Below are 27,477 nucleotides of genomic sequence, written 5' to 3'. Positions count from 1 at the left end.
TTTAACTGTCAAACAGAAAAATTCAGTGTACTGCACAAAGGGGACTAGGACTTACTCTCCCTCAATGATAACATGACCATCCCTATCCTCAACAACTTGGTAAGATCACACTGTGGTTTGGTGGCTGATTTTTTTTTGCGGAAACAGCAGTTTTGGTTCTCCCATATTACGGATAGAAACAATGTGGTGCAGAACGAAAAGCAAGACTTAAGAATAACTTAGTCACACAGATTTTTTTTAGTTGCTTTAGTTTTTTAGTTGCTTCCTGCTACCAATGTTTCCCAGACAATTATAGTATAGTGTAAGATGTTGCAAAAACGGATCCATTAAAATTATTCCTTTGTTGTTAATATCCTTTTTCCATTTGCATCCTAACTTGAGTGTGCAAGTTGTACTGTGCATGTATTGGCTACATATTTGCTTTGTTATCACTAAATCTCACTGAATATGTTCTAGATTCGAGGACGTGATGTTTTGGAAGATTTTGCAACCAGTTTCCTTAGGAGGTACCTTCATACAAAAACCCTGCAATTGGTTTCATACACATACTATGATAGTTTGGTGTTGGTAAATGAAACAAGTGCATCAATGTACTCTATTGTTTCAATTTCAATTGCTACCTAGGCTAACCACCCCAAGCGTTGCTAGCGCTCTGTCACAACCGAAACTCTCGTCTCGTTTTGCTTACTCAGTAGCTCACAGCGCGACTACTTTAAAGCTTCATGTTAGCTGTTACACACTTAATCTCATTAGGGTGAGACGTGCATCGGTGCAATTACAGTAAAGGGCTGACTGCTGTGCTGCTGGTAACTGCTCTATTTAGGTCAATTCTGAGGTTAGCACAGTCATGTTTTAAGTCTTACTCGCTCATTTTGACACACCCTGTAAATGATAATGTTAAAAGTCACAAGGAGTACTATTTGAATGCTTTGTCATTTTAGAACATAGATACCGCTTGCCCCCTCCCCCCCCCCCCCCCCCCCCAAAAAAAAAAAAAATTCATACCGTCTTGGAAGTAAACAGATCAGTATGAACTCGTTTCAATGCGAGGAAGACAACTAAACCACATTAACCAGAAAAGGAAATGTTTGCATTATTCAGTTGCAATAATTTATTGATATAAAACAGACAATATAAGTTTGAACAAATTAAATATAAGCATCAGAAATATGAACAATTCAGTTAAATTAACTTTTAAGCTCATAAATTACAAAAAAAATAATAAATAAACTTCACAAAAAGACATAAATATATATACACACACACAATACTTTCAAGTTAATTGAGCAAGTTGGCAAAATTCAACTAATTTCATTTCATTTCAAAATAACCCTGGTCAATGTGACTTAAACAACATCTATTTTGCCATTGTGACATTTGACAGAACTTCAGAAACTGAAGGTAAAGAGGCTGGCATTGCAGTGCATCAGAAAGTAGTGTGATGGAATGGTGAGGTGCAAGAGATAAGTTAAAGTCCATTTGTGCCATATCCTACAGTTTGTGGTTGATCTGTCCATTATCCTTTCTTTGTTTTCAGAGAATTCAGACTTGACACAGTTCATCATGGCCACCATCCAATCCACAGCTACATCCTATTAGTGCCTGTCTCTCTTTGATGCCAGATACTGTTCAATGTACTTAAAGAGGATATCAAGCTCTCCCATTGCTTTATAAACGCCTTTTCCCTTCATCTAAAGAGAAAAGGATGTCTTTTAGAATACACAATTTGATAATTTCCAGGTATTTTGTAGTAGAAGTTAGTTTTGATCATTTAACATGTTACTATTATTAGCATTAAATTGCAGTATAGGACTTACCTTTTCATATGAGGTCTTTATGCTGGCAATCTCAAAGGGTTTTTGGCAAGATAAGTACTTCTTCTGTAACAGAGAGACATGCGTGTTATTTCATGTAGTTTGCAATGTTAAAGACACCTTGTTTGCCTCACCATAACATTTCGCAACAAGCTTTAAAAATGCCCATAAAAATCCACATATGCTTTCTTCATATGTGCACTATTTCGACATCCTGAATATGCCTAAACTGCGTTGTTCAAAAAACGACGGTCACCATCTTAATATTCGCCTCAGCTCACATCCCAACATCATTTTAATGAGGTATTGACTATCATGAGCAGAGTTCCATGCTTAAAAACAACTCCTAATTTGATTTAACCAGAAGGTTTTAGGGGTTGTGGCTGGTTTTAGCTGTGTTTGTCACCAGGATGGACAGATTTACTCTGAATGTACAAGTATTTACATCAATAAGGTCAAATCCATCAACTAATTTAATATGTTAATGACCAAAAGTCAGACTTACACATTTCACCACATCCCGCTTGAGATTTTGAAATATACTTCCAATGGAGTCTATCGGTGTTTTGGACTGGAAGTGGTTCTTCTGTACAGCTGTTGGCAGAATGGTTTCCAAGTAGAAGCGCAGGATCTCGTCCATGACGTGACATCCATATGGACTCTATGAACAAAATATGAGGTTTATCCTTTATGAGCTGTTTCAGACACCCACAGTCATCACACTTTGGTACTGCTGTAGCAATGTGCAGATGCAAGATGTTAGGTGAGATGTGACATTAGTTTGCACACATTATCTTGCACATAACCTTCAGTTTCAGTATGATTCTGCTGTTGCTATTTCTAAATTTGAATAATTGCTAGTACGGTTCTGTGGGAGTAAATGGATGGAGCTTGGTTGGCACTTACATTGATGTTCTGTTGCATGCTCTCGGTTAATAATGGCTCCAAGTCGTCATTGGACTCCTAAGCAGAACAAATGTAAACAAATGAATTAGAGCGAACCTCAAATCTCATTGTAGCACAAAGCAGAAATGCCTTGCAGATTGGTTATTTGTAAAGCTCAGACTTAATGCAATGAGTCTAAATATACTTACATAAAAACTCTGTATTTCTCTGTATGCAGAACGGAGCTCCTTCAGCCTCACAGGAAAGCCCTCCACAAATGAGCAACAGTCAGACTTGCAGTCGACTCTTCTGCACTGAGCACTTTCAGAAAGCAGAAGCATGACCAGAGCAGATAAGATGACTCCAGAGAAAATCATTCTTCAGTTCTCTCTTTGTTTTTAACTCTTTCTTGATATTCAGTCAACTAGAGAGGAGATGTACAGATGTGCTTTGGGGTGCCGTTATTTTATACCAGAAAATTCCTACCTAGCTTCCTGTGGTGGTGGGGGGTGGGGGGTGGGGGGGGGGGGTTGACTTGATTTACTGGCAATCATATTTCTCTTTGTCATCACCTTGTACACAGCAGCTTTTTCTGCTTTTGCAGAAGTTATATAGGAAATTGAACTTTGATGGAAGTCATAAAATGTTTTCTAGAAACTAGTTTTCCCAGTTTTTTAACCAAAATATCTATCTATCTATCTATTGTTCTAACGTTCTGTTATTCTCTCTCTATCATTATATCATTCTAACTAAATATATAAAACAATGTATACATATCATTACGTTTTGTAAACCCAATTTAGATCTATCTATCATTTGTTCATTCCGTCTCATCGTTCAATCTCTCTATTGTTTGATCTATCGTTCTATCATTCTATCCATTGTTCTATCTACCTAAATATATAAAAAAATGCATACATTTCTAGTTAATCTGTGTAAATGAATTCTGAAACAACAACAACATTTCTCAAAAAGTAATTACATTTTTGATTGGCCTTATATGTTTTAACCTAATCCTTTTTGCCCCCAGCAGTTGCGGGAATCTTCTGTAAGCCTAGACGTCTCATCTCTGACATTTCTTTTTACGCAGATGGTGGAATCACTCTATTTTGCGCATTGAGCCAACTCTCACAGGTGAGCGTAAACTCACACATACAGAGATGACTGTAAGGGGTCCTGTGTGGTTTCTCTAGTTGGCAATTAACTACTCTATGTGCTAAACCGCAGAAATCATTCACATTTACTTCTGTCTTCATTAATTCTAAAATAATGCATGCAAACCTTTCTCCTGAAGCTCAACTCAAATTGTTTGTCTCTTACACAACTACTATGAAAACAGACACCTCTTTTGGGTATTGTATTGTTCCTGTTACATAGCCACTTAAATTTGAATTATACATCTGGAATATTGATTTGAGTAGCAATTATGGTATGCTAATAGTAAAAAGTACTTAACATTGCGGTGTCATGACACAACCAAAACAGGAAGCAATAGCAGGTAAACAAACTCTTCATTTAAGAAGATAAAGTCCCAACAGAAAGACATGGGTCAGCATGGTGAATCCCAAGTGGTGAGGTGAAGACAGACGAAGAACAATCCACAACTGATGATAATCCACAACTGATAATTATCCACAACTGATGATAATCCACAACTGATGATAATCCACAAGATGAACTCCACAGGAACACAAGACTGGAACGCCGACAGATCCAATTTACAATCTGACATTGGAAAAGAGAAAACTGAGAGTATTTATAGCCTAGACCTTATGTAGCCCCGCCCCTTTTCAGCGTTGCGCTCTTTTGACTTCCGTTCTTGAATGAACTGCTAGTAAAAAGTAAAATAGTATGAATGAACTGCTCGTAAAAAAATTCCCGTTCGACATTTGTTAAGACATCTACTTTAGAATGCGTATGATAAACATTACAATGCTCATGATAACTTTTGTTAACTCTACAATAAGTAAATCCACTTCACCAGCTAATTACTCCTCGACAGCGATGCCATAGAAATATACAGAACCGGAAGTTCAAAGACAATATTCTAAAGATGACGGCGACCACGTTTCTCTGCTGCATAAGGTCTAGTGAAATGAGATCGGCTGCAGCTGGTGATGATATGATGATCAGCTCGAGCGAATCAAGGAATGACACTCAATCATGCCCACAACACGTGCTTTCATTCAACAACAATCAGGAGACGAGAAGGAAGCAACTAAGCAAGTAGGCCTACTTGACCATTAAACTGAGCATATGGGGCCCATTTTCAATATGCTATATTTTGGCATATAAACGCCATATTAGGTCAAGCTGCTTCCTCCCTGAAATAGATCTCATGAAATGATGTGCCAATTTAAATTTATTTAACCAAATTACTTTTTTTTATGCTTCTGCATCTTTCATAGCTGACCACAGTCTGGCCACATTAAGATGAACTTGTTGCAAAAACACCCACAATCAGTGAAACTGATTCTATGAAACTTGTTGTTTCATAGACATTGCACAATCAATTATTTCCCATTGAGATGTACAATATGAGGTGAACAATGGCTTCACATTTTATGTAATCTAAAATGAATTATATGAAATCTCAATTATTAAGCAATATTTAAGTATAATGTTGTTTTTGGAGGTCGTTTTTACAGCTCAAAGTATGAAGTATGATGATGAGATTCTCAGACAGTGCTTTGTTATTGTTCCAATATTTCTCCATCTTTGTATTCTTCGTTAAAGCCATGAGCCATTGCAGTGAACCGGGCCTATTAAAAGCTGGTTCTTATTTTACTAATGCAATGCAACAGTAATTGTAATGATGAAAAATGCTTCTTTACATTTACTTCCTTTGTTGAATTTTACCTTAGTGCTGGTTATTACAAGAAACAAGTGAGCACTATGGAATTTCATTAGTTAGGTCATTACCTGAGTAATGTAAAAATGATTAAGCTATTCTGTTCCATGACTTGCTATTATACCGTCTGCAAGCATTTCTGGTTGTAACACACATCACGCTTTAGAGTGAAGACTAGTGGGGTAATCCAAACCCATGATGCAAAACTAGTGGTTTTTTCTCTCTCTGCGTGACAGATAGGCACAGATTACTGAACGTCAGTGAACGTAATGGAGGGCCTTTGCCTAAAAATACAAAGGAACTTATAATGTGCTGCTTTACACATTTGAACATATTTGAAATACCTGAGATATTTAACCATCATGACCTCAGATCACCTATCCTTATTTTGTGTGTGTCTGTGTACTGGTTTTGACTGCATTATGAGGAACCAAGAACTGACTTTTTAATTGGCTAAATGCAGCTATATAAAGAAAAAAGAAAACATTATTAAAGGGATAGTTCAATGAAAATTTTGCAATTTATTTTTTTTTTTATGGAACAAAAAAAATATTTTTTCAATGTTTTTTTTTTTTTTTTGTCAATTGTCACCAAAAATGTCAGGCTGTGTTTACATGTTTTTCAAAATTGAATCTTTTGTGTTCTGCAGAAAAGAAAATTACAGTTTTTTGGGTGAATCTCTATCCTGTTTTAGTAGACTGATAACAATCACAGCTTATAATGTTTGTTACGTATGTTTCAAGGTAGATATTTTTCAAATACTTTCTATTTTTTTTTATATTTATATTTATTGATGGACTTTAAAAAACTTTTTTTAGAGGAAAGTCAAGAGAAACATGGAGTTGAAGATCTGGCTGCACTCCTTATTACTTTCCCATCAGTACGACTGCGCTTTCGTCTTGTGAGTACAGTTCTACACGTTTGAATTGGTGATGAATTGGGGGATGAGGTTATAAACTAAAAAAGCTAAAAAGGGACTTGTGAGGTAAACATCCAAAAGAGCCCCTCATTGAGAACATATATTATTCATACATGTGTTATAAAGATTCCCTTTTATTTTTTTGAATCTGAAGGTTATTAAGACATGCATCACCTTTTATTGAACCTTTTCTTTCAGTTCTGTATATATTTTACATTAGTTGCATACGTTTCACATAAGGTAAATATAGTATTTCCTTTTGATGTCCCAAATTGCATGGCTAAGAGAGTTTCTGTCAGTTTCTGTTAAGCAATTGACAGTTTCGGTGGTCATCGCTGTGAGAGCCCAATTCAGCTAAAATCACGTACCACATATCGACTCATTGACCAATTCATGGACTTGTAATATTGGGAAGTTGTGAAGACTGTTCATGTATGCAAATGTCATTCATATTTATTCACATGATTTCATTGATCATCCGATTGTGTTGATGTACTGATTACTTCCTTATTAATCAGCCATCTTGCATCATGAAAACATGAATCATTTCTTACTACAAAATGATTCATTACTACAAATATCTATTTTAGACCAAGTTTTAATCTGTTTTTGAACAGGTCAGAATGGTTGCAAATAAAACTTGTGTGAAGTAGTTCTTTGTTTGCATGGGGTCACTGCCAAACCCTTGCCTCACTAAGTAGACTGAACGCAGCGTCTTGTCTTTAGAGGAAATCCTTTTTTTCAAACAGTAAGGACTCACCACACCATCCTGCAGCAGTTTCAGTTTCATAATTTTTCTTTAGTTCAACTGTCTTAAATTAAGGTGTCAAAGCCACCGTTCTCATTGGCGTTCTGAAGTGACGCATATGAGAGCACGGCGGCAGAGTGTTGGATGAAGCTCGTGCCTTTGTGGGCTCTGGCACCCACATGACAGGCCTGTGTCAAAACAAAACAACATGCGTCTGCTGAAGCGTACCTATGGATGTTTTGCTGCATAAAAGCTCCTCCCTTCCTGTTGCTGGAACATTACGAGTTGTTTTCAAGGGCAAAAATCATGAAATTTTAGTATGCTTGGTCGCATGTTTGTTCTGATTAAACAAATGGTGTTAAATGCAAATAACCACATGCATCACTGTTAAGTTTGGTTTTAGTAAGTCTCTTATGATCAATATGGCTGCATTTATTAGATCAAAGTTTAAAAATTTATTAGATCAACTTTTCAACAGTAGTTTAATTTAGTTATGTGATGGCTTCACATTGTGAACTTCAAATACTGTATAGTCAAACTGAAATTTTGGCCCAAATTAATCTGTTGTGATAAAAAGTCAAAAAGGGTAGCAACCTTTTTTTTAATGGGTATAGGAAAAAATATGACCCAGAATACATTAAATACACTTCCAATGAGGATACATATTTGTGGATAGGTTTGTCCATTCACAAAGAGCTCTGTGAGGCCTATTGTTGGCTGCGGAACACAGGAAACCTTTAAATGTGTTCTAAGCGATGTCACACGTTCTTTAGGCAAAAACATTTTTGTCATGTATACAGCAAACATCTTCTCACTATCTGCTAGCTGCCTAATTTGTGGGTGGGATGGCACTTTTTGAAAGCCACTGAATAATAGCTTGTGCTTATAGACCATTTCACAAGATGTAAACAACACTGGTCCAGAAGCACTTCCTGTTTCAGTTTTTTAACACTACATAAAAGCTGGGATAAAATACAACCAACAGAACATATAAAACTGAGTCAAAAAGTTAAACAAACATCTTTACGATGTTTTCTTTACATGTGAAATAAAGAAAACGGTTACAAACTGAAACAGGAAGTGCTTCTGGACCAGTCTTGTTTACATCTTGTGAAATGGTCTTATAATCATGCAGTGCCAACACACTCTGGACCACTTTTACTGTGTGATCGAAGAGATGAAGAAAACGGAATGCTTTCAACCCCATTTACTCTTTTTGATTGAATGTGCATTTCTCATGAATGGAGTTAGGGACACAAATTCGATTAAATCATTATCTATGTTCCAGAAGTTAAAAAAAATGATGGCAATGTGGTGGTGTCATGCAGTTAGTGATGTAGGGCACTTTCGAAACACTGGTTTCGACAACTAGACAACTAGTTGCCCAGTCCGGTTCCGCTCCAGCTTGGGTTTTCCGAGAATATGGATATGAGTCATGAAAATTTACGGGTGTGAGTTTGGTTATAGAATGCGTTTTTCACACTCGTACATAACTGTATTAATAATACGTTTTTATTTATGTAGTGCCAAGCTCAAGAAGCATTTTCATGAGCTTAGAATTATAAGGTTCTATCTCCACTTTTGGTCGAAATTGAGTTTTTGACATAATCTGATCCATTAGGTGTTTATTAATGCCTGTGTGGTGTTATTTTTGTACAAAAAAAAAAAAAGATTAATAGATAAAGCTATAATAGAAGATTATACTACATAACAGTTTTGCCAGCTGGGATGTAAAAACTTTGATGCTCAATATCTCAGAACTACCCTAAACGGAGATAGAACCTTATAATTCTAAGCTCACGATTTAATATTTTAGAGTTGAGAATATGATTCAGTTTTTAAAAAAAATGGTATTGTTTAATTTGAATGTTAATTTTGGTGCGGTTGGGTTGCAGTTTGAAGTCTTATGTAAAACATGGGTCCTGAAGAACCAATGCTATAGCAGACCGTGTAGGTTTATTAAAATACTTACACAGTTGTGCACCCTGTTCATTATGTAAAAATGCTGGTATAATAGCATGTCATAAGTCTCATTGACATAGTATATCAGAGAGCGTGTACTATTCTGGGTTTGAAAGGTCATTAGATTTAGTGCTGCTGTGCAATCGTGAGCTACCACAGGTGCTTGGCATGCAACTTTGCTCGCAGTCCTGGGAAGTTTTTGAGGAAGTATTCTGCGTATATGTTCTTTCCGATTTGGTTAAGAGTGACCTACTGTATTGAACATTTAGTTTTGACCATGCAAAACAGATGTTTTGAAACTGTAGAAATTTTGTTGAATATTTTTACATTTTGTGTTTTGGAGAACCCTGGCTGTGCTTTTAATACTGTAAAGGACATGCTGGTCATACTGTCTGCAGTGCTTTGCCTAGCGTCCTTTGCCTGCCTTTTTTTTTTTTTTTTTTTTAAATTTAACTTGTTAATTGTTCAGCAAGAACTAAACACGCAAGAAATTTCCTGTTATGCTGAGCTGGTTTCAGTAAATTCACTTTTTTTAGCTGTTATGAAAGTGAATCATGAAATTTGAGCCAAGTCAGCTACAGTATGTACTTGACACACATCAGAATGGAATCATTTATCTGTTTTGCTGTCATTGGAAGGCTTTGAAGTATTTCAATGTTGTGGATGTAGTAATGTTTCTCCATGACGTTAAGATGTCTTCTCTACTACAAAGCACATCTCTTAATTTGGCCATATTTTGTATTATTTACCCTAACATTGTATCATTTAGTGACCTTAGAATAGGAGGTTATAGTATCAACATTAACAGGTTATGAATGAGGTATTTATTTTTAATGTTGTTCTATAAATAGTCAGCCCATTCTCACCCCCAAGGCGTCACCTAACACCTAACGCTTTAGGCGCCGTTTAGCGTCAGTTAGATGACGCCCTAGGATCGCGTGTAGCCTACCCCCACCCCAGACCTAAACCTAACCGCATCCTCTAACTGACGCTTTCTTTTAGCGTCAGTTAGATGACGCCGTAGGATCGCGTCATGTAAGTGACGCTAAAGGGCTCCTAAACCGTCAAATATTGAAGCATGGTCAAAGGTGACGCCTTGGGGTGAGAATGCGTTGAAATAGTAAATACCAAATCATAGTACAATGCAAAGTTATTGACCTTATAGGTCCACCACTAAACCACTTTTTTGTTGTTTTGATTTAGTGTCTGTTACACAGATATACTATTCTAAGTATATCTTAGAATAGATATAAAAAGTCACAAAGAAGTCTACAGACCTTATTGGCACTTCCTGTTAGATTAATCAAACATTTATTTAAATATTTCATTTATTCAGTATTGTTGTATTTAAGTTGTAACATCTTTATTAAAGCAGAATTCTGACTTCACTTCACATTTTGGTGGAATATTTTATCATTATCATTAGTGCACAATTTGCACAAGTAAATATAGAGGTGGTATATTAAATTGGCTTTTGTCCATCCTCATCCTCTCATCTACATACCTCCAGAGACAGACAGAGTACACAGCTTTATTACTTGAGTAAAAGTACAGATACCCCAAAATTTTACTCACGTACACATAAAAGTACTACAGTCAGATGTCTCTTGCTTTTAAAAGTACTTGAGTATCAAGAGTACACTTAGAGTATTGTACAAGAGTACAATCCGATTTCCTTTTAACTTCTACGGTGGCCAATGTAGTCCAAGATTAACATGGCTTCCAGTTCGACCTCGTCCATGATTGTTAACTCAAAAGTAAACGCGAAAGGCGAAGCTTGAATTAACGGGTATGTCCCTCTTTGGCTAATGTACTTTCAAGATGGAGGGGCAACATGGCGACCGACATTAGAACCCCTTACCCGTATTTATTTTCAATGGCATATTATACACTCACAAGAATACTTTATTACTTGAACGAAGTAAATATACATTAATGAGCACATATATTTTTGAAAGTGTTTTTAGCTACGAATAAACTAAAAGAGTTACACAGTTTAGCATTTTAAAGCTACACTGTGTGTGAATTAAATAGCATAGTAAGTAGGGGTGTGCAGCGGAGTAAATATATGTTTCTGTTACAATCTCAAAATTGTTCATATCTGTAAATGTATTCGGATAAAAATGGAAGTCTGCCTTGGAAGTTCATAAAATTACATGAGATGCCAGTTTTAAATGTATTTTTTTTCCCTTCGTAGTTTATTTAACATGCCTTGTATAACTCAAAATTATTTGTCTTTTATTAAAATTGTAACATTTCTTTGAATTTTCATTTATTTATATTTTATTTAATCAGAGACAATACACATTAACAAGACATAATTTGTCAAATGCCACAGATTTAGCCAACGCCACTTTTCAACCGTAGTCCCTTATCTTCTCATTGTCGGGGCCGATAGCCTCTTATGAAGTGCTTCAACATAGCGTGCTTTGAGGATGTTAAAGTTTGTAATGTGTGCCCTCAAACTGCTCATGTCACATGAATGTGACCTGCTATCCATAAATGGATATATGCTAATAAAAGAGCTCGGGAGCTGAGTCACAAGGTCTAGAGGAGGGCCAAACGAGAGCGGGGTGTTTTCACAGAAAAACGTTTACAATTTGCTCAGACAGCTCCCTCGAGAGCTGCGTGGTCTTGCCCCAGACAGAAAACTCCCTCGGCTTCAGATATTTTGGGCAAGAAACTTCACACTTCTGAAAGCACTCAGCCTTCTTAGTTAATTTCGTAATTACCTGATTTTCATATGCTTACTGACAGAGCAGTCCCCGAAGACGAAAAGATGTTTGCAAGGCACCCTAATATACTTCCAGGTCGCACCGCACGTTAATGATTCATGGGCTGTCGCCGGTCAATAGGATTGTCGTGATTTGATAGATTGATTTGGAAGGCAAGCGTAGTATGACCAATAAGTTGCCGCCTGCAAAACATTACACGCAGAAGACAATATTCCTCCACCCAGGCGAGCAACCACCAAGACAAGGTGTTAACACCAATTCTCGCCCAGGAAAACTGGAAGCTGCTAGGGACTGGAAGATGCTGGGTGATCTTGATCAATGGCTTATTTTTCCACCTAAGTTTGCTTCCACTAACCTACGACCAGATATTGTTTTGTGGTCTGGATAAGCACACATTTTTCAACTGATAGAGTTAACAGTGCCATGTGAGGATGCGGTAGATGAGGCATATGAGAGGAAGAAACTGTGGTATATGCTCATCTGGCTACTGAAGCAAAACAGCGAGGATGGAGAGTCCAGGTTTATCCAGTGGAAGTGGGTTGTCGAGGTTTTGTGGCACACTCTACAACCCGGTTCCTCAGAGACGTCGGATTCAATGGCCAAGAGTTGCGTCACACAGTAAAGAACAGCCCATTCTCATCCAAAGGCGTCATCTAACTGACGCCTTGGGAAGCATTTTGACCATGCTTCAATATCTGACGCTTTAGGCACCCTTTAGCATCAGTTAGATGACGCCCTAGGATCGCGTCTAACCCTTACCTTACCCCAGACCTAAACCTACCTCAGCAGCAGGAGGAATGTTGAGGTCAGTAAGCTGGGCTGAGTTGAGTGGGGGACGGAGGGGTGACTCTGGGACACAAGAGTCACTGTCGAGCCCTCTTGAGGTGTAGTGGGCTTGTCGACAAAACACTGAGGACGGAAGGTGCCCACTTGAAGACCCTAGAGATGTCCCCTACTCGGCTCAATCCAGACGGTTGTCGTGTTGGTCCAAGGGAGACCACACTGTAGTTGCAGTCGTCGCGGAAAGTACACTGCAGCCATTAACGCAGGACAGAAGGGGAGTCACACCACCATATGGAAAGAACTGAAGCGTAAATGAATGGAGAAGCATAGTTTACTGTAAAGCGACGTCTTAGTTTTGCTTACCTTGGCGAAAGCCGAGTACAAATCAGCATGAAGTTTCAGACACCCATCACTTGACTATAGCTGTTTGCTACATATCTGGCCTTGTATGCTTCAGTCTCACCTGCATTGTTTTTGACAGCATAGACCCATCTACCCTCCCATGGATTTAATTTCGTCCATAGAATGCACCACTTCCAGTATTTTGCCGGTTATTCAAGACGGGTCAATTTCAATCGAGGATTTTTTAAAATCGAGTTCTTGAATTTAATCGAAGAATCATGACAGCCCTAGACTCATTCACTTCACACGCGCATTATAGCGTTTTTGATTTTAGAGGTTTATGTAGGCTATAATATTGTTCTATGCTATCCCCTGCTCACCTGTTATCCAGCAAACATGAATGTCTGTTGAATATTTTTCCTATTATTTAGTAGAATTCATTGTTTGTTTATTCACGCTTTTTTTATTATTCGGCCATATCCCTAATAGTAAGCACACTAGCATAATAGCTTTACCCTACTATTTTCTTCTGCTATTTCTAATTATGGTTGAATGCTATTCTGAATTCAGCCATACACTCCCATAAAAAAAGGTTCTTCAGAGGTTCTTTGCGGTGGTCATGGTGCTATGTAGCACCACCGGTTCTTCAGTGATTCTTCAGTGGTTCTCTGGGGTGGTTAACGTGCTCTATGGCACCTCTTATGGTTCTACATAGCACCATATGACAAAGATAAGTGCCCCCCTTTCCCCTATGATTACAAGCCAATGAACCACTTTTAGTGCTATTTAGCACCATTTTTTTTAGAGCGTACAGAAACATTTAACAGAAGTGTTGTGTGATTCACTTTTTCCCGCTTTCTTGCACCGTTTGCTGTGAAGACTCTCTATTAAGAATTATGACGTGGTATGACCATAGTATCTTCTTGTCTGATATGAGTAGTTGGTAGCTAAAATTGAAAGTCAGTGATAAATGCTGTTTGTGTTTTGTAGACACCTGCTAACACTGAGTGATGATGTGCTAAAACTTTAGACTGGAGCGTTTTAGCATAAATATGACATGATTATGAATACTTATGGTTTACTCTGACGTGGTGAAACTCCACATATGAAACAAGTTTTTGAACGATTTCTTATAATGTGTCTCAATTCACCTGAATAGATTTTGTGGTATAAAAGGAGATTCACAATAACAGTTTAAATATATCTTTATTTTAAACATCACATTTTTATAAATACATAAATACAATAAAAACAAATATGTTCAAAATGTAGATTACAAACTGACCTCTAAGGTCTACTTTGCAGCATGACATTTATACATCATGCAAAATATGCTTAGAAACATGGCCCATAAACAAATACTGAAAAGTAATTCCGTTATTCCAAGTCATATCTTTTCCAGAATGGAATTCCATATTTTTAAAATCAAGTACAGTAGTAAAGATTCTTCTTAAATCTATGCAGCTGATTATCCTCTAGAAATAAAATAAATATTGAGCTTCACTTAAGGTCATGGACTATCATCAGTGGGGTTGGAAACTTTCTAGCCATTCAAAGAGCGAATCCAGCTCTCCGATAGCCTTCACAGATCCTGCTGCCTGATCAAGCTGAGAGACAAAAAGAAAGTTTTATTTTCCGTGCTGATTGTGGGAGAAAAGCTAGTATAATTATTGTCAGATTAACAAAAATATTTCATAATCATAATTAAGAGTGTTAAAAGTCTGAAGAAGTCTTTGATGTTTTTTATTGTCTGTGTTTCCAGGCCTAGTTCTTATGTCTCTTACCTTGTCATATGTGGTTTGAATGCCTGTGAATTTTAGTCTGGCATCTACACTGCATTCACAGTGTTCATTAGCATGCTTTTGGATAGACAGAAAACATCACATGGTTAAGTTAATCTTCTGAAATCTTTTCAAGAACATCTCTATCTGTATTATTCCCACCAATATTCTACAGTACACAGTTATATTGAAATGTCTACAGTTTTTTTTTTTTTTACTAGTAACCAATCCTTGCACAGTTCATTTTAGCAGACAGGTATGTATGTAGGTCACAGTTGGTACAGGGAAAAAAAAAATAGGAAAATCTTCACAAAATATTGTAGTTTGCAAGTTTTTAATACTAAGCAATATTTTAGTCAAAGACCTTATTTTGGGATTTCAGATGCCATCCAAATCCCCAAAGAAGGTCTTTGGCCTTGACCTTTATTCAAATATTTGCGAGTTACGACATTATGCAGGAATTTTCTCATTTTTTTCCAGTCTTACAATTGCTACAGTTTGAAAAACATCCTTTAAATTTAAGTAGGCTCTCTGTCTAGTACTCTACGTTGTACTTACACACACTCTCAGGTCCTTGGTGATACTGTGGAAGGAGTTGGCCAGGACGCTTGTGGTTCTGCGATGTAGTGCATGACTGCTGGTGTAGCTGATAAAGACCTTATCCATGTAAAAGTCTAAGAGCTGCCTGAGGAAACAGCAGCTTTCTGTAGCCTTATAACGGGGGAGACACAAATCACAGATTTTTTGACAGTAATGGCACATTTGAATTGATCAGTTGATTCTGCAAAGGTTATGATGCTACAGGCGCTGCAAAAAAAAAAAAAAAAAAAAAAAAATGTTACCTGTACACCGTTCATTACATCTTTTCTAAGTAATCTGATTCCCTTGTAATCATCTCCAGAAATCTGTCAAAACATGAGATACTATCAGATGCATTGTAATCGCTACATAACTCAAACCACAGACGCAATAGAAATGATGCCAGTCTAAAAACAACTTTGTTTGATGTTGCTTGCATGTCATTGTTTTGCTCTGTTTTTTCCAGGGATATGATTCGTCACCCTGACAAAGTGCTGAACGCATTGCCAGGAGTTTCCACTGAGGTATTCCTTTTCCTTTGTCAAGCTTAAAATTCATTGGCAGGTTAAAGCCCAGAACTGAAACAAAAAAGCTTGTCTTGCCACATGCTGTTCTTTTGATTTAGACATGCAGAGTCACAAAGAATGACGTAGCTAAAATCAATAACCTGTTGGTTGACATGTCAAGCCTGTCGAGAAAGCCCATTGACATCGCCAGTGACGTCATTGTTATGGTGGGAAATTGACATGGCGCTATGTATACATGTTTAGAATGCATCAAACCGCAACCAGCTATTTTAACAGAAGAAAATGCTGAAACTAACACATGACTAAGCTTTAGACGGTAAGCATGCTTACCATGCCTTGACGAATGTGCTGGAAGTGGTGCCTGAGTTCGTGGGTGTGAATGTTCACTTTACAACTGCCCAAGTGAAGCTTCCGACCCTGGGCTGAGTCCCATAGACCATACAGCATGATGCATACAAATATGATAAAAAAGTCCTTCATTATGCTTCTGATAATTTAGCCTGGGAAATGAAGAAAAGACAGTCAAACACAACCTTGTATGTGTCACATAAAATTATACTTGAGCTTTTTTTAGTCTGTTGTAGGATAAAATATATGCTATATGTTTTGTTACCTAGTGATGCCCGTGGAGTGTTTTCTTCGTAGAATGATGTGCACCTCTTCATGGTGATGGCTGGTGCTCTTATAGTGGGACAAGAGGGGAATTTCGACAGGTATTCCTTGATTATCTTCTACCTCCCATTACAGTAAGAGGAAGTGAATTTCTTTTTTTAACATTTTTTAATTCATCACTATGGGAATTGACATGAAAGGATGAAGGACTTCCGTTCAAACAATTACTGACATACATCATTTTACAATACCTGTAGTAGCATGTTATACAATGTAGTTTAGCAATTATGTATCTTTGTAATATTGGGGTTGGTAAGATTTTTTATGTTTTTGAAAGAAGTTTACTAATGTAAATGCTAAAGTTTAGTTTTTTATCAAAAATACAGTAAAGTGATGGCAAAGTTTAGTTTGTGATGGCAGTCTTCAGCGTCACATGATCCTCCATTTATATACATTTATAAATAATAGGGGTGTAACTATACCCTCATGTCACGATTCGATACATATCACGATACTGAACTCATGATACGGTATTATTGCGATACTCCAAGACATATGGTAAAGGGTTAAAAAAAATTACAGTTGATTAAAATGCTAAATTTGATATTACATTGGTGCTTGTAACCCAAGGACAATGGTGACACCAGAATAAAAATATTCATGATTCTGAAGCTGAAATTACTTGTTATTGTAGTTATGAGTATGCTTGCACTGACTAGCATTGACTAGATATATTTAAAATAAGGTCGGCCACTTTTTACTGGTGACAGACGTTTGGCATTATCAGGACTCACAAATATTCCCCCATTTGCATTATAATCAACATTATATATAGTAGTTCAATGTTGTATCGACACTAAAACTCTGAAAACTTCTCACACAGTGAGATTTATTTTGGGGTGACTAACCACATTTTATCACTATCCATGATGCGTATTGTTACATTTTTTTTGTATTGCGATATATTGTGGCATGATATATTTTTACATCCCTAATAAATTATAAACTATTTCATGACTAATGAGGAAGAAAGACCAAACTACTTTTATCTCATTTTTTTTAGCTGGTCTGTTAAGGCAGCTGAGCTTACTGTACACTTACCATTGGGGCAGTCCCTCTGCGGCCGCCTTGGGTATCAGGGGCTAACATAATCGTTACTATACCATTATCTCTTCGTCCTTGCACGTGTTCATTTCATCTGATAAAAGCTGACAGAAACGTCGGAGTTTCCTTTTCAATCAACTGTCATTTTTTTTAGACCTTCAAGCGCAGCTTACTTTTAACCAAATTTTGTCTTATGACCAAAACTCAATTACAGTAGTATTCTTTCTTTTTCTTTTTTCTTTTTTTTTTTTGAACAGGATAGCAAATTTCCTCCTGACATTGTTGTGTGATATGACATTGCCTTTTTACTGATAATTTCATAATCAAGTGACCAGCATTGCTTGCCTTTTGAAAGTATACACCCCATGGCCTAGAAAAAGTTTTCTGTAATCATTTATGGCACTGTTAGACGACATTGGTAGGAAATAAGTTTAGATTTTCCTTGCTCTGTTTCCTGATGATGCAAGCAGTTTGTTTTATAGTTGTAATTTTCTTTAAGGGTGTGAAATACAGGTAACTGTCTGCCGTATGAGTTCTTTGCACAGCAAGGAAATGAATACCTGAAATACTTGTTTAATTAATTGTTTAAACAGCGCAGTCTCATCCCAAGATGTCATACAACTGACGCTTTTTACCATACTTCAACATCCGCCGTTTTAGGGTACCCTTAAACGTCGGTTAGAGACCCCTGACTTAAACCTACCCCGTCACCTAACTGACGTTAAAGGTATGACGCCCCAGGATCATCATCTAACTGACGTTAAAGGGTACCCTAAAACGCCGGATGTTGACGTATGGTCAAAAGCGTCAGTTGTATGACGTCTTGGGATGAGACTGTGTTAGTTTAAAATATCAAGATGTTGAAACAATAAATTATTTGCAACCAGTGAGTAGGAAGAGAACGTCTCGGGTTACGACTGCAGGGAACGAAACGCTGCGTCGGAAATCGACACATTGGGTAACGCTCTTGGCGTAACGCGTCTGAAGCCTGAATAGAACTAGTCCAATTTCTATTGGTGTTGTGTCATGACGTCAGCCGTGACGTCGCATGTGATGGTGAGTGGAAGCTATAAAGGGATGGCGGAACAAAGCAGCATTAGCTTCTGATTGGTCGAAGCAAGTCGTTCTCAGGGAGCAAACAGTGTGGGCGAGGTAATCACATGTTGTAGTAATCAGAACATTTTTTCTTTTGTCAAATAAACTTAAATGATTTATTTAGTTGAGAGAACATATCATTTTGAGTTTCTGATGGTTAAATTAATCTCCTTCATTGTATTAACTCACTTTTTCCAGTTCAATGAACTTAACATTTTAAGGCAACCAGGTTACTTACTTTTTTAAGTTAAACCATCAATATTTTTTACAGTGTGAGTGGGCTCTTAGTGCCAGAGATGAAGGCAAATCACGCACTTTGTAAACTGAAGAGATTGTATCCACTATCCATCTGCTTATAGTTTGTTTTGAAACAGGCAAACCCCTCTCAGGAGACCCAAAGCACACAAGTAGCTGGTCCGACTTCCTCCAGCCTGAGGTTCTATGCACATAAATTTCCAAGGGCTCGGATCGGGCATAATAAATTTTACTTAGCTTGCTCATCCGACTCATGCGGTGGAGGATGGAAGGCCTGGAGAATAATAGGCCTTGCCACATTTGATAGTACTTTAGGCACATATAACCAGGTCTAGGGTGGACAATAGCCTAGTCTACCGGGAGCGTATTCGAGCCAAGAAGAAGCGACAGGTAAAGCCTGCAGGTCCCCGACTCTTTTTAGGGACATGATGGCGAGCAGGAATGCTACGTTGAAAGACATACATTTCTCTGACACTTCATCCAAAGGTTCGAAGGGTACCAGGGATAACCCCTCGAGAACCACTGCCAAGTCCCACGTGGGGACCCTGGACTGGATGACAGGCCTCATCCTCCTGACTCTACGAAGGAAACGTACAATTAGTGGGTGTCTCCCCAAAGAGTCCACCCCTAAAGGCGTGTGGAAGGCAGCTATGGCCGCCACGTAGACGGGGAGAGCCCGTCAGAGAATAGACTCTGAAGGAACTCCAGCACTGAAGCCACTGGGTCCACCTGACGTTCCATTTTACATTCCATTTTAATGCATGCAGTTTCCTCGTGGAGGGGGCTCTAAAGTTTAAGATGGTCTCAACAACCTCATTTGAGAGACCAGCATTTAAGAGTTGGTCCCCCTCAGGGGCCAAACCCACAGTTTCCATATCTCCGGCTGAGGGTGAAATATTGAGCCCTCGGCCTGAGAAAGAAGGTCCCTCCTGATCGGAACTTGCCACGGCGGACCTGCTAGAAGAACCTTAATGTCAGAAAACCACACTCGGGCCGTCCAGTATGGGGCTACTAGGAGCAATCTGATCCCGTACCACCTAACACAGTCTCATCCCAAGACGTCATACAACTGACGGTTTTGACCACACGTCAACATCCGCTGTTTTAGGGTACCCTTAAACGTCGGTTAGATGACGATCCTGGGGTGTCATCCAACTGACGCTTTACCTTTAACGTTAGTTAGGTGACGGGGTACGTTTAGGTCTGGGGTAGGGTTAGGATTAGATAACGTCATCTAACCGACGTTTAAGGGTACCTCTAAAACGGCGGATGTTGACGTATAGTCAAAAGCGTCAGTTGTATGTCGTCTTGGGATGAGACTGTGCTGTACCACCGGACCCTCTCTATAACCCCTGGGAGAAGAGCAATAATATGTAAAGCATATTAAAAACACCACATAGACAAATAAACAACAGCAAATATTTCATTTTTTGGGAATCTTTAAGTTTAGTGTTTTCTTCTCAAAAAATATTTGGAAAAATAAAATACTTCCCCTATATTTTGATGTTTTAAACAAACTTATAGGATCATTTATAACAATATCCCCTTCAGACATCACTTTTGGCCAATATTGTATAAAATGATTAAACCATAAAACATTAGTAGCCTACAGTCTGAAAATATTCCATATCATTTTTGAAAACAGCAAGTATTCGTAACGTGAAAACAAAAAAGTTAACTAATGCGATGCTAGTGCAATGTGTGTTTTCTTGATATAAATGAGAGTGTTTGAATCTTGAATCTTATTGATTTACTCAACATAATGTACTGTACATGGATTCCACAAGATGTCGCTATAGACACAATTTTCGTTTGTGCTTTGTACATTTGGCTTTGGAAAAGTTTGTGGATGTGTACTAAATTATTCACTAAATCTGTCTTCTTGTCTGGTTATATTAGGGCCCAAGCACACATGGTGCAAGGGTCCTATTGTAATTGTTATATTGTATTTTTATGTTATGTGAAGTGTGGAATATAGCAGGTGCATTATACCTTTACAGTGACAGAGTCTACTTTCAGATAGCATACGTCAAACTACAATGTACATATGGCCGATATAAAAAGCATATAAATGGAATGATTAAATTAGCCTTTTAATCATTTTTAAAAAACCCTTAGCGGGATTCTTTGAGAAATCCTTTTTGGTCTACAATATTATTCTTTTTTTTTTAAAACAAGTATGTTTAAATGGAACATTTTTTCTATACAATTTTATTTATATAGAGATATTGACAAGATGAAGGCAGGACTACAAACATTACTTTAAAAACACAGGCACATTAAGGACTTTTTCAACTACATAGTAGTTACCCCCGTTTATCATTCTTTTCATCATATCTCTAGTCTACCCCTATAGACAATATTCTTCCAGTTTATTCATTGTAACTACACTTGCTGTCTGTAGCACAGTACGTCAGTTAATGTACCTTTATTTTTAGGGTTTAATTAATTCCACTCACAGCCATCGCTGCTTCTGCTCTGTATTATCACATGGAAACGTTTAATGCAGAATACTCATGCTCGGTTGTATTCAAGACAGAAAGTTCAATAAATATGATGCATTTAAGGTTTTCAGGTTACACACTGAAACATTCCTGAACATCAAAAAAAAAAAATGCACTGGCATTTGTTCTTAATTACTTGCATGTTTTCTCTGGTACTGTTTGATTCAATCAGTACTGTCAAGTAGACAGGAGGGCCTGGTTGTGCGCAGGCATGCATAAATCGGGTATGATATCTTATATTACTATAGCATGGAGGTGTGTGAAGCACATTATGACATCTAAGGGCACAGGGGGACTCAAGTGATTGCCATCCAGGCGCAGGTATCTCAGTTTGGGTGCTCCGTTTTCATCGTGCATGTTGTGAGAGTTAGTGGGGCAGATCTCGGTGCCATTTATACCTGCAAAGACAAGTAAATGTGTTGAAAATTTGTTGAAAAAAATGTTCTGTGGCACAATACAAAAAGTTGAATTAAGTACATACTCTCAATGGCATTGTTGTTGAGGTGAAGTTGCTCCAGTTCAGAGTTGAACAGGGGAACAGTGCTCAGCTTGTTATGGGCCAAATGCAAATCCATCAGTGAGCTCATGTTGAACACCGTCTTTGGAAGACCTTTGTCGCTAAGCTGGTTGTAGTTAAGTCTCACAAAGGCCAGGTGTGCAAAATCCTTGAAGTAGTCCTGTGGAATCTCCTCGATGTTATTTCTGTCCAAGAACAGCTGGAAGAGGCTGTTGGGTATATTCGCAGGCATCTTCCGTAGGATGTTGTGGGCCAAATTGAGCTGAATCAAGTTCTTCAGATCTTTGAAGATGTTCTTGCCCAAGCTGCTGTCACTGATCCTATTGTGATGCAGATCTAGAAGCGCAAGATGTTTCATCTTGCTGAACGCTCCAGGAGGTATCTTTGAGATCTGGTTGCGGCTGAGTCGGAGCTGCTCCAAGCCGGCCGGCAGGTCATCAGGCACCTCCTTTAGCTCGTTCCTCTGCATATAAAGGTAAAGGAGGTTTGGCAGCTTCTCAAACACTTGTTTCTCCACCGAACGGATGCGGTTGTTTCCCAGATTGATCCACTTAAGCTCGGTGCAGTTGTTAAAGGAGTCCGCGTTTACTTGATTAATGTAGTTGTTCTGTAGGTACAGGTAGTGGGTTCGGAATGGGATGATCGGGACCTTTCGGAGATTGCGGTTTTCACAGTACAGAGCATTTGGGTAAGATGGTGGGCAAAAACACTCTCTGGGGCAGTCTGAGAATTCAGAGGGAGGGCCTAGGATCGGAGGGGGGAAATCTGTCGGTTCCTGGGGTTCCGATTTTGGGGCAGGAGAGGATGGTTTCTTGGGGGCAGGAGGTTTCTTGGTGGTTGGTGGGCGAACGGGCTTTGGTTTTGGTTTTCGTTGCCCACAGACATCCGTGATTAGAAGAAGGACAAGAAGAGAGCAGTATGCAAGCCCAGCTTTCATGGTCCTGAACAGAGAAGTAGCAAGAAACGAAATAAATAAACGAAACGAAACGAACAAAGAACAAATTGGCATTTTGATTTATTCTGTGCTGAATAGGGCTATAATATAAATTCTTTCAAAAATAAGGATTGTTTAAAGTAACATTGCCATTTATTTCCAACTTAAGAGAACAAGAAAATAATATTTCAAATTCAACTAATTAAAAAAAATGTAAATATTGAAAATTAAATAATTAAGACTAAGTTATTTCAATTTTTTTGTCATATTGACTTCGCATACATACGTTGATTACATACGTTGCTATCTTAGAATATCAAGAGTACAATTTGAAACGCTGATAGACTCGTGTGAGGTTTCTGGGATCTTTGGAGTCTTTTTTGGGTAAAGAAACATAAGAAGATGAGAAGAAACAACTGAATTATTAAAGCTTTTTTGATATCTTGGATCAGGGTATGGCATGTTTTTTTTTTTTTTTTTTTTTTTTGCTTTCGTCTTCAACAAAGCATGCAGTCATGTAACCTTCCAGTTTTGCTGGATTATTATGACTTCTACAGGCTCTGTAGAAGAAAAAATAACGCTCTGGATTTACAGGTTTTCTGCACAGGGCTGCGATAAAGACTCTATTGTGCAATGCAAGACCTAGGAAAGAGTGAGTCTTGATGAGGGAAACAGGCTATACACCCCGGGGAGCTTGGAGGAAACCAATGCTAGAGCAGTCATCGTGTTGCTATGCTATCTTCACCACTTAGAGTTGAATTGTTAATTGGTGGAACACCAAAAAAACATGGCATAATTTCTTGCCATGGATTAAATAAATCTAGATCTAACAGAGTAGCCAACCCGCTTTAGTCTGCCAATAGTGTTTTTCAAGATGTTTGTCTTTAGTTTATAAATCAGTTGGAGTTCACAGGCAAAACAGAGTATAGAAATGATGAGCAATGTTACAATAATGTTTTTTTTTAATGGAAGATAATAAAACAGTAAAAAAAGAAGGAGATTTTTTTTAAATTAATTTTTGATATGTTTTAGCTTACCTCAAGGGCATCCAAGATGTAAGTGTCTTTGTTTCCACAGTATTTTCAATTTTGATATTTTTAGGTCAAACCGTTCTTGTCTGTCAGTCATATAATGGAGGTCTATGGGGTCTTCCTCAAAGAGCATGCACAGAGAAGTCCAAATTAAACACGATTTAATGACGCGTGAATGTAAGTACACACTGATGGCCTAAGACACGAAACGAGCGGTTTGTGTGAGAAAACGAACAGTATTTATATCGTTTTTACCTCTTAATCACAGTCACGTCCATTATACTCTGAGGGAGTGGGTGCTTCTGTCTGCGCTTATGCCGGAAAGCCCAGAAAGTGATCTCTTGCATGTGTACATCGCTCATTGTTTACACAGAGATTTCGGAAGTTTTACATTTCACTGTGAAGATCTAAATATCAAAATCGTCTTCCATTGCGATTTCCTGTGTATCTAAATATGTTTAGATCTTCACAGTGAAAGGTAAAACTTCCAAAATCTCTGTGTAAACAATGAGTGACATGCACACACATGAGAGATCACTTCCTGGGCTTTCCGGCGCTTGCCGCCCTCGCCCTCAGAGTACTTGGACCTGACTGTAATTACAAGAGGTAAAAACGATATAAATACTGTTCGTATTCTCACACAACCCGCTCGTTTTGTGTCTTAGGCCATCAATGTGTACTTACATTCACGAGTCATTAAATCATGTTTAATTTGGACTTCTCTGTGCCAAACTCTCTTATCAAGGATTCTTCATCTGCTTCTTAACTCCTATAACAATTACTGCTACCAAAGCTTCAATAATTCAATATCAGTCTTTGCTGGACCTTTAACCCTGTCCTCTTTGAAACATGTTTTAAAAAAAGATTTTAGGTCACATCTCTTTTGGAGTTATGTCTGAACTTTCACAACATCAAAATATGTTAATTTAGCTTTTTTGGCCTTTTCTACTTTGAAGTTATGCGTCTTTTAGATCTCTATCATGCTGTGTTACCTAACTGTGCTTCAGCTTCCATTTTTAGAGCAGTGTCCAGATGTTCTCTTTAGGAATGTTCTGACACAAAGCAGAATGTTCAAGTTTTAGTTGCTTTTCAGCCATTTGGAGGATTTTCAGGGTCCTTGTGATTTCATAAATGATTTTAAACCACTCATAGAAATATTTTGGCAGGTTGGCTGCTGGGAAGTGATCTGAAGTGGTTCCTACCACAGTTCAGTGAGGAAAAAAAAAGCTTTGAAAAATAAACAGACTGATACATTTCAACATCTTATTTCTATTTGAGCTCCCTTCAGGAAATTTCTTTTATAGTTCTTTATAATGCTCTTGGGAAAAAAAACTTTGTGCTGGAAACTTAATAAATATAAATGGTAAATTTAATGGTGTGAAATTATATTGAGCAGTGTTGATAATTGGGTTAATAAACCAATTAAAATAGGTAAACATTATAATGTTTGTCTACACTGAGTTGCTATTATCTAATATTACATTTGAGTTGATCAGATCGGTCTAGAGGCCTAGAGGAATCGTTTCACTACAGAAATTAATGTTTTATGAATCCTATGTAGAGACTTCCATACAGTCAGTGCAGCGGGTCTGATGGATGATCGCAATCAGATGTTTGGCTTAAAGTGTCTGGCTGGGTGTCAGCTCGGGCCTTGATAGAAAGAAAACCTGGGAAAATGTTGATTTGTTTAGTTATCTTCTGTATGCCTGCTTTAGGTGGGGTGCAAATGAGATTCCCCTTCTATCTGGCCTTTAGAGGGAAACTTAGATTTTAATCAGAAATGTTGAAAAGCAAAATGATATCTGTGACCATATAAGGAGATTTGGGTCATTACTAGGCTTAACACAAACTCATAATAACAAAAACATGTTATGAGTCAGTGCTGGCAGGACTCAAAATGGGAGGGAACTGTGTTTTAAATTTGGTTAGAGGTCAAAAAAGACAAAAGTGGTCTCTTAGAAATAGCATTGCTGAATCAAGAGAGTAATAGTTTTACCTAGAAATTGATCAAACTAAATGAATTACAGGTCTGCTTCCCACGCAGTTAATATGATTAATGAAAATTTAGGAATAAATCAATGAAAAAGCTTCTCCTGACATATCATGTGTAGGGTGGCTCAGATTGATGGATGTAACAGATACTAATTGATCACTGTAGCCAGAATCTGCCTGGTACTGTTGGGTATTTTTATCATTTTGACTTGAAAAAGAAGACTTTGATAGATCAGGTAGGCTATAGATCATATTACAGTCAAGGGAGTATTAATATTGAGAACAAAAAGCTTGCTAGGAAATATCTACCTGTTTTAGCACTGTACTTAGAAGTGTTAAGGCGAAAAACCTGGACATTAAATAAGCCCTAAGAAATATTTCGAAGAGTACTGAAAGGTAGTGAATGAACAGTCAAAGTAATCATGCCATTATTTTATAAGCTTTACGGAAAAATATTATACTTGGCTAAATAGACTTTAGGACTTACTTAATGGCTGTTTTAATGTCTCATTTCTTGCCAGTATTCACAGATTTTCTGATCAGTATATATGTTGCTTGTCTACTTTGAGATTGATTTATGGCTATTTTGAAGAAACAAAGCATTTCTTACCTGTTGCTGGTTCCTGCCCTCGTTTGATGAATCCTCGAGCTGTCACTTCACTCTCAAAGAGTTTTGCTCTCCCACCTAGCTTTCTCCCCCTCTCTCACTCAGTTTCTTTCCCCCTCTTTCCTCTGTACTTCCCCTGTTCTCCTCTGCTAAGCAGGCTGCCTATTGGGTCGTTCCCTCTTTTCCTTCTGAAGGTCAACAATTCTGTCTCCCTGCCCCGCCTTCAGGGAAAGTGCCTCAAATTAAATCAAATGTCCATCCCTTAACACCACGATCTGTTCTACCCTGCTGTACACTTGATACATGCGAATGAGTGTTTATCAAGCACTATAGGGCCGGTGGAACTGGGTGGAGATCTTTGCAACATTCTTTCCAGCACCATACTCTGCCTGGTCACGCGGATACTTGGGATACCTAATCAAAAGCATGTTCTTTTTTATTTAGTTTAGAACTACGGAGTACTTGACAGCCTATTAATCTTTTCTTTTTTAAGTTAAAAAAAAATATTGTATGAGCTCTCTTATTTGGGATCGTCTGACTTTAAGTGCTTTAGGTTTTTAGATAATTTCTCTCACACTTTCTTTTTCTCTCTTTCCTTTGCTTTTAGGCCCATGGGTCTTTGTGCCTTATGCAGTGAGCTTTAGCTGCAAAGCAGTGGTGACGAGACGTGCAATACAGTTCTTAATCCAGCGCAGTCTCATCCCAAGACGTCATATAACTGATGTTTTGGGACGTTTTTTTGACCATACGTCAATATCTGCCCTTTTAGGGCCCCCTTAAACGTTGGTAGATGAGGTTATCGGATCCTAACCCTACCCCAGACCTAAACCTAACCCTAAACCTACCCCGTCACCTAACTGACGTTAAAGGTAAAGCGTCAGTTGTATGACGGCCTGGGAT

At 37.9% G+C, this 27,477-nt stretch overlaps 4 protein-coding genes across 4 annotated transcripts in view; 1 reads left to right on the top strand and 3 right to left on the bottom strand.

The window, feature by feature from the left end:
* Nucleotides 1-1,087: 1,087 nt before the first annotated feature.
* Nucleotides 1,088-3,158, bottom strand: il10 (interleukin 10). Its single transcript, XM_039673746.2, has 5 exons — nt 2,909-3,158; nt 2,721-2,777; nt 2,320-2,475; nt 1,818-1,880; nt 1,088-1,691 (listed from the first exon to the last, which is right to left on the bottom strand). The coding sequence occupies exons 1-5, from the start codon at nt 3,074-3,076 to the stop codon at nt 1,596-1,598; spliced, it is 540 nt and encodes a 179-aa protein (XP_039529680.1). The 5' UTR covers nt 3,077-3,158; the 3' UTR covers nt 1,088-1,595.
* An 11,068-nt stretch (nt 3,159-14,226) lies between these two features.
* il20 (interleukin 20) lies at nt 14,227-16,663 on the bottom strand. Its single transcript, XM_039673747.2, has 6 exons — nt 16,540-16,663; nt 16,257-16,426; nt 15,663-15,725; nt 15,379-15,531; nt 14,824-14,898; nt 14,227-14,646 (listed from the first exon to the last, which is right to left on the bottom strand). Exons 2-6 carry the CDS (start codon nt 16,404-16,406, stop codon nt 14,563-14,565), a joined length of 525 nt encoding a protein of 174 aa, XP_039529681.1. The 5' UTR covers nt 16,407-16,426; nt 16,540-16,663; the 3' UTR covers nt 14,227-14,562.
* The window catches only part of fmoda (fibromodulin a), a 96,742-nt gene continuing 85,806 nt past the window's right edge, over nt 16,542-27,477 (top strand). Inside the window, exon 1 of the mRNA XM_039673745.2 lies at nt 16,542-16,639. The gene's annotated coding sequence lies outside the window, so the exon portion shown is untranslated. The remainder of the gene's footprint in view (nt 16,640-27,477) is intronic.
* prelp (proline/arginine-rich end leucine-rich repeat protein) lies at nt 21,461-26,873 on the bottom strand. Its single transcript, XM_039673742.2, has 3 exons — nt 26,581-26,873; nt 21,978-22,954; nt 21,461-21,894 (listed from the first exon to the last, which is right to left on the bottom strand). Exons 2-3 carry the CDS (start codon nt 22,948-22,950, stop codon nt 21,731-21,733), a joined length of 1,137 nt encoding a protein of 378 aa, XP_039529676.2. The 5' UTR covers nt 22,951-22,954; nt 26,581-26,873; the 3' UTR covers nt 21,461-21,730.

Source organism: Pimephales promelas, chromosome 21, assembly GCF_988280905.1.
Source record: "Pimephales promelas chromosome 21, fPimPro1.hap1.1, whole genome shotgun sequence".
Lineage (NCBI taxonomy): Eukaryota > Metazoa > Chordata > Actinopteri > Cypriniformes > Leuciscidae > Pimephales > Pimephales promelas.
Note: the sequence above shows the minus strand (reverse complement) of the source record. Positions and strands in the feature narration are given on the sequence as shown.